The sequence below is a fragment of the Hypomesus transpacificus genome, chromosome 5 (assembly GCF_021917145.1).
Source record: "Hypomesus transpacificus isolate Combined female chromosome 5, fHypTra1, whole genome shotgun sequence".
NCBI lineage: Eukaryota > Metazoa > Chordata > Actinopteri > Osmeriformes > Osmeridae > Hypomesus > Hypomesus transpacificus.
The window spans coordinates 319,483-332,018 of NC_061064.1; the positions used below are offsets into that span (position 1 = coordinate 319,483).

The 12,536-nt window shown below is 44.4% G+C and overlaps 2 protein-coding genes across 3 annotated transcripts; one reads left to right on the forward strand and one right to left on the reverse strand.

Moving 5' to 3' along the window:
- Positions 1-1,049: 1,049 nt before the first annotated feature.
- cnih2 (cornichon family AMPA receptor auxiliary protein 2) lies at positions 1,050-4,574 on the reverse strand. Its single transcript, XM_047020894.1, has 6 exons — positions 4,464-4,574; positions 3,214-3,282; positions 2,816-2,863; positions 1,980-2,092; positions 1,536-1,679; positions 1,050-1,077 (listed from the first exon to the last, which is right to left on the reverse strand). Exons 1-6 carry the CDS (start codon positions 4,542-4,544, stop codon positions 1,050-1,052), a joined length of 483 nt encoding a protein of 160 aa, XP_046876850.1. The 5' UTR covers positions 4,545-4,574.
- Positions 4,575-7,907: 3,333 nt separating this feature from the next.
- Positions 7,908-11,661, forward strand: wdr74 (WD repeat domain 74). Of its 2 annotated transcripts, none has more exons than XM_047020333.1 (10): positions 7,908-8,078; positions 8,359-8,465; positions 8,630-8,754; positions 9,125-9,188; positions 9,274-9,417; positions 9,612-9,713; positions 9,954-10,110; positions 10,483-10,625; positions 10,807-10,860; positions 11,108-11,661. In XM_047020333.1, the coding sequence occupies exons 1-10, from the start codon at positions 8,018-8,020 to the stop codon at positions 11,369-11,371; spliced, it is 1,221 nt and encodes a 406-aa protein (XP_046876289.1). In that variant the 5' UTR covers positions 7,908-8,017; the 3' UTR covers positions 11,372-11,661. The 2 variants fall into 2 exon arrangements, with proteins under 2 accessions (XP_046876289.1, XP_046876290.1); XM_047020334.1 differs by having other exon boundaries at positions 8,039-8,078; positions 8,343-8,465.
- The last annotated feature ends 875 nt before the right edge of the window (positions 11,662-12,536 follow it).

Here is a 12,536-nt window from a genome sequence, read left to right on the forward strand (position 1 = left end):
TCCCCTTGACAGACAAACGCTGACTACTCAAGCACCCTCAGCCCCCTTACTCTTCCCTCACCCCTCGCCCACAGCCCAAATATTCCTGTAATTCCTGAATATTTATCTTGGAGAGAAAAACGTCTGTTGTCCCTTTGGCCAGGGCTGGAGTTTGAGAGATAGGGCTGTGATTCAGAGAAACGCTGCTTGGGAAAGCGCTCGGGGGTGCCCGTGGTGTGCAGAAGCTTACTGGATCTCTTTTATCCAGTCAGACAGTGTGACGGTTTCATTATGTCCTCAACTCGTTTGATTGGTTTTCCTGCACTGAGAATTTGGCTGGACATTTAAATGTGGAGATTTTCAAAGCTGCGCCACTTTTATACTGGTGGCTAAAACAATAAATACACAGAAACCTATGGCATGGAATCATGGTATTTCTGGTTATATTGTATTGATAAGCTTTGGCTGTCTATTTAGGACTCAAACAACTAAATGGATTGAAATACCAAATGATTCACCAAAAGTTCAAGATAAATGTTGAACTTTTGTATTTTCTAATACTGATATGATCTATTTGTTTATTGTGAAGGTAGTATGATGTTTCCAATCTTTAACATCTGAACTAAGAGCGAGTTAAAACACAAGTGTTTGGGTTCACAGTTAAAAACTGCGCCACCAGGAACAGTCCAGAACGCTCGCAGCCCTTGAGGAACGTTACGGTCGAATAAAGGCAACACAAATACCACTGTAGCAGAGAGGCGTCTTGTCTGTCTGCGTCTCACTTCCATCCTCCTGGGATTCTGCCGTACTCCAGCCCACGTCTACGTACATGTCTGGACTGAGTCAGCAGTCTCACTCCACATATCGCCTCTCCCAACGTTCTCAGATATTCATCCGAGTCGTTCCCTCCAGAGGTTCGATGTGGATGAATCACAGAGGGGAGCTGAAGAATGGATGGAGAGGAACTGGATGCGGACCGGTAAAAAAAAAAAAAAAAATGTTTCTTGCTCTTTCTTTTGCTCTTTCCCTGCTCTCTTCACTCTTCCTTCAGTTCTCACTTGGTGTTTCGTTTAGAAGCTCACCAAGGCGTAGACCATACTTCCCACGAGGAGGACAGACACACAGATGGACAGGAGAACAAAAAAAAAAGACAGTGTGAATCACTGTCTTGCCTTCAGGAACATCAGTGAAGCCTTTTTAAATTACATTTTATCGGCCAGTTACAGAACAGCTCAATCAGATTATAATCCAAGTCACAAGTGAAGATGGCATAGTGAAGACACCATGTGAAAGGTGGTTGAAACAAACAGTTCCTTGACTCTCCCCACCAAAATACTTCATTTTGTACTTCGTACTTTAAGCTGTTCTGTTTGCTTCCATCCTGATTTCTTTCCATTGTGCACTATTTGTCTCTTTCGATAAAATCATCTACTAAATGAATACAAACGTAACGTTACGAAAGGTTCAACGATGAATTACGTTTGACTTTACATTTGAGTCATTTAGCAGTTGCCTTTCTCCAAAAAGACATTGACACTGGATGGAGGTGTTCTCACCTGTACAGGTAGTAGAAGAAGGAGAGCAGGTAGAAACCCAGCTTACACCAGGACTCCTTCTGGCAGTAGTTGAGGATGTCTGAGTTCATAACGCTGACTGGGTCGTACATGACCTCTGACCCGTCCGCCGGGCGGTGGAAGAACCTGGGGGAGAGAGGAGGGCCTCTGAGTGGAAGACTACTGCTGTGCCAGCTAAACCTGTGATCAATATCTGACACATATATATGTGGTATGGTATGTTGAACCTATCATGTATATGGTATCTTGAACCTACGTTCAGTACTGTAGTATATGTTGAACCAAATTTTGAAATGCTGTAGATTGAACCTTTAAAACATACTCTATCTTATGTGAATATGCCTATACAATACATATATTATATATACAGTATATGTATACATACATGTTGTATATGGAGCCAAGACTCCTATTGATGAGTCCTACCTCCAGAGATGGTAGAAGAGCAGAGGAATGTTGAGGCCCAGAGTGACCCACTCTCCAGCACACATAAACATCAGGCAGAACAGGCCGTGGATAGAGTACTCTGGGACCACCAGCTAGGAGGGACAGCAAGGGGTCAGGGATTGCAGAGGCAAATCCACACTCACACACACACACACACATACACACACACATTCACACACACACACACACATAAACACATTCACACACACACACACACACATAAACACATACACATTCACTCACATATCCACACACACACACACACATAAACACATACACATTCACACACACACACATGTCCAAACACACCCACACACGCAACAAAAGTGCAATTTTAGATAGGGTGGAAGCGATTTCCGACGTGATTTTCATAAAATCCAGGTGTTCCTTCCCTGTTCTTTTTCTGGCTCCACATCTTGTCCATTAACACCGACAGAGGAAATGATGGAGGGAGCTGGCAGTGCAGAGAGTTAATTATACTGTGTGTGTGTGTGTGTGTGTGTGTGTGTGTGTGTGTGTGTGTGTGTGTGTGTGTGTGTGTGTGTGTGTGTGTGAAGAAGGTGGGCTGCCGACAGAAGGGGAAGATATGCATCAATATGTCACAGTCCTGAAAATAGTCTCACAGTGAAATGTGTTCTAGGTACTTTTATGCCCTTATGTCTCATTCTCAGGTCAATGACTGTGTGTATGTGCCTGTCTGTATGTGTTTGCATGCAGATGTGCCTGTGTGTGTGTTTCTATCTGTGTGTGTGTGTGCGTGTGTGTTTGTGTTTGTGTGGGCGAACCAAGTCCAGAGCTACCCCTGCTGTACTTACCTTTCGAAGGAGATTACAGATTCTTTCAATGTTCAGAATTCTTTCCCTCTGGAAATTGAAGAGATAGAAAATGTCTTCACATTAGACAAGAACAAGAAGCCTGACAAGGGGAGATTAGAGTTCAGCGTGAGACTGACTAAAGCTGGGATCAAACTGACAGGATGACACAATCCAAAGGAATCTTGATTCCTTGTTTGAATCTATGTTTTGTAGAGTGTGTTTGTGTGTGTGTGTGTGTGTGTGTGTGTTTCTGTGTATGTGTGTGTGTGTGACAGAGTCCTGGATCTGTGTCCATGCTGTTCACAGCTGAGTGGCAGTTGCCTCTGAGCTGGGTGGATACACAGAACTGGGTCACGCTCTACAGAACTGAACTGGTCTCTTTGGGAGAGAGATCTTACCGCTCTGGTGGGGTTGCTCTGATCGATGGGGTTCTTGAAGTCGGTACGCAGCTCATCAAATGCAATTATCTGAAAGAAATGCAATGGGGTAACCTTTGTTGTTATTTGCATTTCAGATCAGAAGGGATAATCTACAGTTGGCTGTCACACAGATTTTTCCATCGCTTGACTTGTTTTTAAGTCTTACTAGATTTCTCTTAGTACATTATTGATTTAGACGTCATATGGCCTCTTCTCTCCTCTCTCGACTCCTCTCTCCTCCTCACTCTGCTCCTCTCCACTTCTCCCCTCTCTCCTCCCCACTCCGCTCCCTCTCCGATGTTTTATTGATCAGTTCCGATCCCTACAGCTGTGTTTTGTTCTAAACAAAACATTTTTTTCCTTTCCCTCCTTTCCCATGGTCTACAGAATTTCACTCCCCCTTCTCCATTTCCCTTCTCTCTGTTGTAAACAGATGCAGTTTCCATGGTGATGAGCCCCTCAGCCGGCACCATGGTTACTATAGAAGCGAAAAAGCCATCCGATTGGTTAAGAGCCACGCATAGATAGGGGGCGCGAACCACGGATAGCGGCAGATGGGGGGAAGGGGTGGAACAAAATTATATTTTGATAAGCATTTTCAATAACATGGTTCGTTGCTGACACGCTCTCACACACACACAGACTCCTTCTTTCCCCCCATCCATCTTCCATAGACACATTCTCCCACTGACTGACTCACCCACTTAATCAATTAATTAGTCAATACAAACCAATTCAAGCCTGTGGCCCACAAATAACAACCTGATAAAACAATTTTTTCCCCTAAAAATAATCCCAGTTGTCAGGTGTCTAAAACTCAGAGCAACAGGCTTGTGTGAGTGAGTGTGTGTGTGTGTGTGTTTGTTTGTTTACAGACAGACCACAGACATGAACACAGAATACTAATAGAGCTCGGATCTCCTGTGACGTCTGTTGAAAATTCCATTAATGGTTTTGCAGAGACACGGATGTGCTCCACTTAAGACAAAAGTTGGCAGTGACCGTGCACATCTCTGTCTTGCCTCCTTTCAACATCACATCCACATTAAGAATTCCTAACTCTCATTTCATCTTTCTCGTCCTCGTGTCTGCGTATTTGTGCGTGCATGAGTGTTGTGTGTGTGTGCGGTACTGTACGTGTGTGTGTGTGTGTGCGGTACTGTACGTGTGTGTGTTTACTTCAGCCTGTTGGACTTCCTTTGAAGGAATCATCGTAAGAGACGACTCACCTGCCATATGACGAAGAAGATGAGCGCAGCACACAGCACGAGGGTGAGCATGTAGCAGAAGGCAGCAAAGGTGAAGGCCATGTCTGTTCCAGCCAGCCTGGCGAGAAGATGGGTCGAAAGAGAGACGGGGAACTTTCCCCAACTCTCTCTCTCTTTCTATTGCTTTCTCCTCCTCTGGAGGCCCCTGGCTGGTCCTCTCCCTCCTTCCCAAAGGATGGGCGACCCCTACTCCGCGACCGGAGGCAGCCTCCGTGTTGGTCGTCACAGGTATCTAGGTTTCTCTCCTTCCTTATTCTAAGGTTCCTCCGTCTCTCTCATGTGTCACGGGCGGCAGGAGACATTTCTCTGGCGTTTTAAACCGTCGCTCTGCCTTGTGTGGACTGGAACGGTGGTCGATGAGGGAAGCAGATACCGCTGAGCTCTGGTTCCCGTGGCCCCTCTCAGCAGACTGGCTGGCTTAACGTCTGACCCCTCCCCCTTCTGTTACCTGCCCCCTGGACGGAAGCTAAACACCTTGTTCATAGTAACACATCAGCAGAGTACTTTGCTGATATGCCAAGCACAGAAACAAAGGCTGTCCCTGATTGCGAGTGATAAACGTTTCTATGAGGCGAGAGATGAAATGACTTGTGATTATTCAGTAGTTAGAGGGTACAGTGATTTGCAATCAATCGCTTGCTGGAAATCAATTATATACCATGATGGCATTCATTTTTTTATCATATTGGTTTCATTTGTAAACATTTGTGGTAAGCTAAACAATACGATAAGGGCTATGGGATTTTGTAAACTATTTTATTTCAGCAGTTATACAGTATATTGACCAGACAGATAGTACAATACCATTTACAGTCATGTCTATTCAAATAGGAGCTGGTTATTATTTAAAAACTTTTCATTGCATCCATGAGCCCGAAAAGAATGATCTCACAATTATAGTTGTTAATTTGTAATATACACATAGATCATCAATCTAACAAATGAATCAAATACGCAATTAAAATAGCTCAAATGAGTCAAATCACTCAAATGATGAAAGCGTCAAATCCAACAACTACAGTTAATATTGAAGTTTTCCAGATATTTCCTTATTGGCAAAGTCATCAACGGAGGAGACAGAAATGACAGTCTCCCCTTGCTGACGGTGTCTGGAGGAAACGATGAAAGATGAGAACATTATGGATGGCTTATGATCCTGAAAATGATGACCTATGATGGCGAGGATGATGAGAATGATAGGAATGATAATGCTGTTTATTTAAATAGATTTCAAAAGTGAGTCGAGTGTACCTGCATGTAATAGTAGATGCCTCTGACACTAAACATCCCTCTCTCTCCTCTCCCCACTCTGTCTCTGTCAATTTGGGTCGACACCATGTCAGAATTCTCTGCTTTGCCTCTCACTATCTATCTCAGTCGCGTCCATCTCACTTCTTCATGCGTGCGTGCTTTTCATTGCTCAGTTTCAGGTTGAAAAAAAAGCCAAAAAATCAACAGTTTAGATGCTGAGTGATGTTTTTGTTCTTATTTTGGAACGAGTCCTGTTCTCAAGATAGAAAATGTCCACAGCCCTTAGAAGTCTCTAAGTTAATTAATTCCCCTCTTCCTCCTGTCCCTCACCCTCCCCTTCCCTGTTCTCTTTTTTCCAAAGCTCCCCCTTATATTTTCACTCTTCCTCTAAAAAAAGAAGAAAACGATTCTGAAGACAGATCTAGAAACATTCTCCCTAATGCTCCTCCTTCTCTTCTTCTTCCTCTCTGACTCTGCTAGATGTTACAGTGTGTTTAAAAGAGGAAAAAGACGATCAAGCACATTCAACAGTATTTTCCTCAGTCTCTTTCTCTCTGCCCCTCTCCCCTTGCGTTTATCCGTTGTCGTAATCCCTCGCTCCCCAGAGATGGATAGGGGGGGGCAGGGGAAGCTCGGAATCTTTAATTTTTTTCGTTGGCTTCCCCTTGTTTGTCTCTATCTACCCCTCCCTCTCTCTGTGTCTCTCCCTCTCTCCTCGCGCGCTCTCTCTCGCTCTCTGTCTCTCTCCCTCTCTCCTCGTGCTCCCTCTCTCTGTCTCTCTCCCTCTCTCCTTGTGCTCTTTCTCTGTCTCTCTCCCTCTCTCCTTGTGCTCTCTCTCTCTGTCTCTCTCTCTTTCTCTCTCTATGTATTTATGTCTCTCCTTTGCATATCTCTTTCCTGCCTTTCTCATGATGTGCGTACCTTGTTAGTCCGTCGCTTACAGAAAGCCAAGAAGTGGCTTCGTATGACTCAGTGTTGTTGATTGCTTCATTTGTTCCTTATCTTACCTTCACTACACAACTCAATTTCAGGCTACCTGAGACATTTGCCCATTCCTTTGTCACTCTCTCTGGCCCTAACATGCTCAGAGGATTCCCTTAACCATCAAAACGATCATTCCCTGGGTTCTGGGTTTAGATCCCACTGGCTTTATGATTGCCTCTTTCTCCTTGGTCACCTTCTACCCTCACCAGAACCTCATCATCTCATCATGGATCCTCCGCATCAAGTCCACATTTTTCCTTCCTGATTGAGGGCCACATTGTGTCTGCCTCTCTCATCTCCCCCGTACGCCACAGATGGTACAAGCAGTGAGGATAGGATGCATCAGTGTCTCAAGGGTCAGGCTAAGGCCTGACTACAGGGGCCCAGGTTTGATTCTAGCCCAGGCCATGTCCTCCCCCCCCCCCCCTCTCTCTCTCTCTCTCTCTCTCTCTCTCTCTCTCTCTCTCTCTCTCTCTCTCTCTCTCTCTCTCTCTCTCTCTCTCTCTCTCTCTCTCTGTCTCTCTCTCTCTCTCTCTCTCTCTCTGCCCTACATTTCCCTCTATGCCGTCACTATCACAATTAAGCAGAAATGCTCAAAATGCATATTGTAAAAAAGCAGCAAGATTAAAGAGAAAACATAAAACATCAGCATAAATTAACATTGTTCTTTAATAATGTCGTTTAATCGGTTATAAAGTCCAGAACAACCATGAAGACTACAAATGGTTTGCATGAGCTTTGGTCTGTGATGCAACTCGTTTTAAGTGTTTCCGCTTTTATGTTCATAGACATTGACATTCAGTTTTGTGAGATTCTTTGTAACTGCCTTCAAATCATCTTATTGTTTAAAGCTCGAGGGCACCCCCTGCTGCATGGTTTTATGAAGGAACATAAAGGTTTTTTTCAGTTTACAGTAAAATGCAAGTTCGTTCATCCCCATTAATAAGAAGGAGTATTTAAATAGCCAAGCCTAAGTATTAGACTACGTTAAATATGTGTAGTAATGCACGTAGGCATTAACAGAAGCAGACGGTTGGAAAGGCTTATTTGCTATTAATTTATGAAATATTCCTTCATCTACATTCGTATTTTTGGTCCATCGCTGTAATTTGATGACCGTAAACATAGCCCTCACTAAACGTTGCAGGGTCGGAACCTAAATTCATGTTCGCCTTGTACCCTTTCGGAGACCATTACAGGCACACTGCAACGTGCAATCTTGTTGTTGTTAGCTACAGAGCTAGCTACTATTATTACAAACTAGCGCTACCTTTTCTGCTATGGCAGACAGAAGTCAAGTGTGTTCAATATGGGTGGGATCGGAAACAGGGATTCTGAAAGGTAAAACAACGTATTCTTCCAGAAATTCTGTGTTAATTTTGTAGCAAGACATAACGGCTAACAGATGTTACACGTGGGTTGCCTACAGAGTTCGTATTGACGCTGGACTTTTTAACAAACTACATGTTTTTAACAAACGACATGTTTTTAACTTAACTAGCTAGATAAGTCGAGCAGTCTAATGTAAACTAGGGGCCCATTGTATGCAATTAGCTTGTTACCCCTTCTAATGACACTGGCAACAGGATTACATACACTATATAGCGTTTTTCTTCTACAGGTGTCAGCCTATCCAAAAAACAGGCTTTCAATTTCTGTGAGATGAGTTGTCTGAGCCGAGACCAGGAGGTGTGCGCGCTGTGCTGGGGTGACCAACACGAGACCGAGGTGCGTGCGTGTGTGTATGTGTGTGAATGTGAACACCTGCTGCTCAGTAGTCAGAGCTTGCTGTTAAAACCAAACCAAAGTGGATGACGGACACAATCTAAGTGAACGGGAGATGAGTGGTGAGCCCAGTCCTCATACCACCCCCTCCCGCCTGTCTCCTCCAGGTCTTGGTGGGCTCGGTAAATGGTACGGTGAAAACGTTCAGCACTGAGAAAGGAATCTTCACTGAGACGAGGCAGTGCGGGGACATCGGCCAGGGAAAGTTCACAGGACTTGCTGTGACAGACAGGTATGGGCAAGTGACACTCCAGTGTAGGTCTAGGTCTTAAAGGGTCTCATTCAATGGTAGAGCATGGGGATGGGTATAGCTCAGTGGTAGACCATGGGGATGGGTATAGCTCAGTGGTAGATCATGGGGATGGGTATAGCTCAGTGGTAGACCATGGGGATGGGTATAGCTCAGTGGTAGAGCATGGGGATGGGTATAGCTCAGTGGTAGACCATGGGGATGGGTATAGCTCAGTGGTAGATCATGGGGATGGGTATAGCTCAGTGGTAGATCATGGTAATGCGGTATACTGAGTATGGTACTGTGAGGTGTGGTATGTATATCTGTTAATGAAAAGGATTAGTGGTTAAACTCTTGTCTGTCCGCGCAGTTCTCTGATCACGTGTGTGGAGTCGGGACTGCTGCGGGTGTGGAAGGAAGGAAGCACCGACACAGTGAGTGACTGACTGTGTCACATCAATTACAATCCTTCTTCACCTTTGGATCTAGTTAAGGTTCCACCTGGTGCTCTGTATCCAGGTAGAAATCAACGCCGGGAAGAACGTGTGTCGGATGCGTCAGAACCCTTCACAGCGCCACCAGGTGGCCACGGGGGGGAAGGATAATGGCCTGAAGGTGTGGGACTTGGAGAGACCTGACGCAGCCATATTCACCTCCAAAAATGTGAGCCTTCGTACCAACTCCTCAGGCATCACCTGTTTGTCTTCTTCTTTGTTTGATTAGCCCCCTGACATATTGTGTTTTGTCACGTGAGCCACTATTCTGCGTTGTCTGCGTTTTGTTTTAGAAGAAGTCATGTTTTCTTCGCAGCCTGACTGTCTGTGATAGTTGTTAAAGTTGTGTGTTTTACATGTCAGGTGCGTAATGACTGGCTGGACTTACGAGTTCCGGAATGGGTCAGAGACATGGCTTTCATTCCAAACTCTGACAAGATTGTCACCTGCACAGGTCACCACCAGGTTGGTACTTATCACTCTTTTTCTTTTCCCTCTCTGTCTCTGCCTCTCTCTTTATTTCTATCTCTTGGTCTCTCTTTCATTCATCAAATGGTAGTCTAATCAGTGGTTCCAAACCCTGGTCCTCAGGGCACCCTGTCCTGCATGTTTGAGATGTTTCCCTGCTCCAACACACCTGATTCAAATGAATGGTTATAAGCAGGCTTCTGCAGAGCTTGATAACGACCCATTTCTGTGCGCTAGGTGCGAGTGTACGACCCGTCCTCCCCTCGGAGGCGTCCAGTCCTGGAGGCTCAGTTTGGGGAGTACCCTCTCACTGCCCTGTCCCTGCCCGCCAACCAGGACAGTGTTGTGGTGGGCAACACACAGGGGCATATAGCCATTCTGGATCTGCGGAAAGGTGAATGAAGGCAACACGATTATGTCTGCTGCTTAGGGAGGGAGGGGGGGGGGGGGGGGCATTTACTTCATGTTATGTTGTTAAGTTAGTGGTTTTATGTTTGTTTTTATTTTACCCCCAGTTATTTTTTAGTGTGCACCACATCTAATGTGAACATTTCCTTAAAAGATAAACATATTTTTGCTGTTGTTCAGGGTTCCTACTAGTGCATCTAGACTCTGTCTGTGTGTGTGTGTGTGTGTGTCTGTGTGTGTGTGTGTGTGTGTGTGTGTGTGTGTGAGAGAGTCTGCGTTTGACTCCCAGACTATAATGTGTTTTTGTTGTGTAACCCCCCTCCCACTCCCCGCCCTCTCCCCCCTCCATGCGCTGCAGGGCTGGTGCGTAGGTGTCTGAAGGGGCTGGCAGGGGGGGTGCGGGGGCTGCAGTGCCACCCCTCCCTCCCTCTGGTGGCTTCCTGCGGTTTGGATCGCTTTCTACGGGTACACAGCCTGGAGGATAGTTCTCTACAACACAAGGTACACACACACACTCACTCTCACTTACATGCACACACACACACACACCCACTGAAAGAGCTCATTCAAGCACACTTGAAGTAAAGAAAGCGAAGGGGCCTTAGAAATGCCACCTACTCAGCTGTTGTTTATAATTATGTGCTGTGATAAGTGGTTCTCACCTCCTCCATCTCGTCCGCAGGTGTATCTGAAGTCACGACTCAACTGTGTGCTCCTGTCCAGCCGAGATCTCGAGGTACGGGAGTCAGATTCAGACTGGGAATCAGGCTCTTAGGAGTCGGTTTATTTTTAACATTCCATTTTAAGCTTCAATGTAAAAAAGGGTTTAGAGTTTAGACAATACTGTATGTAGTCCCCCAGGCTGTGCTCTGGGCTGCACGCATGATAAATATAATTAACGTGCCAAGTGTGATATTACTAATGTGTAGTAATGATCACTGATTACAAAGCGATTGAAATAGCTTCTGTTTTGTGTTCTCCAGCTGGGGGGCTCTGGAGAGCCAGGTGATGTGGAGGAGGTGAAGGAGGAGGCTGAGGACGAGGAGGTGTGGAACGCCATGGAGAAGGTTCAGGAGAAGCCAGAGAAGAGGAAAGGAGAGGAGATGGAGACTGCCGAATGTGTGGAAAAGATTACCAAGAAGAAAAGTGTAGAGAAGATTACCAAGAAGAAAAGTGTTGAGACGATTACCAAGAAGAAAAGTGTAGAGAAGATTAACAAGAAGAAAAGAAAAGTGGTCCAGAAGTGACAGAGCATGGAGAAAGAGAGGACTGTGATCTCTGAGACAGGGGATTAAGATATGAACGTGTGCTTAACAATGATTATTCTTTACATGCGACACATTGTATTGCTATCAACTTAGTTTGCTCATTTAACTATCTTCATTAAATATTTGATCCATACAAGACTTTGTTTTCCAAAGATAAAATGTATGTAATCTGATATGTTCACAAAAGTTACTTTGTATTGAATGTGATATTATGTAATGTTGAGAAGTGTATTAGCAACAACATTATAAAATACTGATATTCTATTTTATACAAGTTGTTTTGTTTCTTTCTTTAAGCCACAGTTATTTCGACCCTGACCGAGTTGGCAAAATGCTTCAGTCAGATTCTATTATTAGTCATTTCTGTTAGCGTGTGTGCGTAAAATGAAAGTTTTTTTTGTTTTCATAATTAACATTTTTTACTTCTTTGTTTTGCTGCCCTCTACTGAAGATTGGATATTAATCTATCTGATAATATTATGGATGTATTAATGCAAATAACCACTGACAATGGTTGGCAGCATTATACAGTTTATAAAAAGTCATCTATACAGTATAGAGAAAGTAAGAATGTGTTGTTCTAAGCCAAGCTATTTGATCATGTTTGATTACATTTTGCCAAGTATTACTGTCCGGTGCCATTTCAAGCAATGTCAACTGAATTAGCGTTTCATACGGTGGTGATGAGACCGAACTGCTCAGATTCAGGGGTAGCGTGTGATGGGTGTGTCCCAGACATTACCGTAGATGATGTCATACCTGCCTGTGCTTGGCTTTCGAGAGAAAATGGACTCTGCACACTGAAACACACCTTCCCTTGACCGGTTGAGATAAGAAAGAGTTTGTATGGGCGAGGATGCAGAAGACTCAAGTCTTTATTTCATGAACTGAAAGTGACTTCTACCGTATGTGGGATTTTACTGTTGTTACTGTAAAGAAAAAGCAACGTCCGTCAACCCACTCTCAACATATTGAAACAATAAACATTTAGAAAATGCTAAGGTTTTCATTTGATGTTGATGTGAGAGGTGATGATTCGTTGCAGAGGACGTGTTGGTGGATTTGTACCTTGTCCTTACGCCTCAGAACTCAACTGGTTAAGCTCAGGGGCAGACAGTGTTTTGCTGTAAGAGCTTAGCTAAGG

Excerpts from the sequence above, each read along its gene's own strand:
- cnih2 (XM_047020894.1), bottom strand. The coding sequence starts at position 4,544 with ATGGCCTTCACCTTTGCTGCCTTCTGCTACATGCTCACCCTCGTGCTG. Across the intron at positions 3,283-4,463 it reads TCTTCTTCGTCATATGGCAG|ATAATTGCATTTGATGAGCT; the intron begins GTGAGTCGTCTC and ends CATTTCTTTCAG. Across the intron at positions 1,680-1,979 it reads CTCTTCTACCATCTCTGGAG|GTTCTTCCACCGCCCGGCGG; the intron begins GTAGGACTCATC and ends TCTCTCCCCCAG.
- wdr74 (XM_047020333.1), top strand. The coding sequence starts at position 8,018 with ATGGCAGACAGAAGTCAAGTGTGTTCAATATGGGTGGGATCGGAAACA. Across the intron at positions 8,466-8,629 it reads GTGACCAACACGAGACCGAG|GTCTTGGTGGGCTCGGTAAA; the intron begins GTGCGTGCGTGT and ends TGTCTCCTCCAG. Across the intron at positions 9,714-9,953 it reads CCTGCACAGGTCACCACCAG|GTGCGAGTGTACGACCCGTC; the intron begins GTTGGTACTTAT and ends TCTGTGCGCTAG.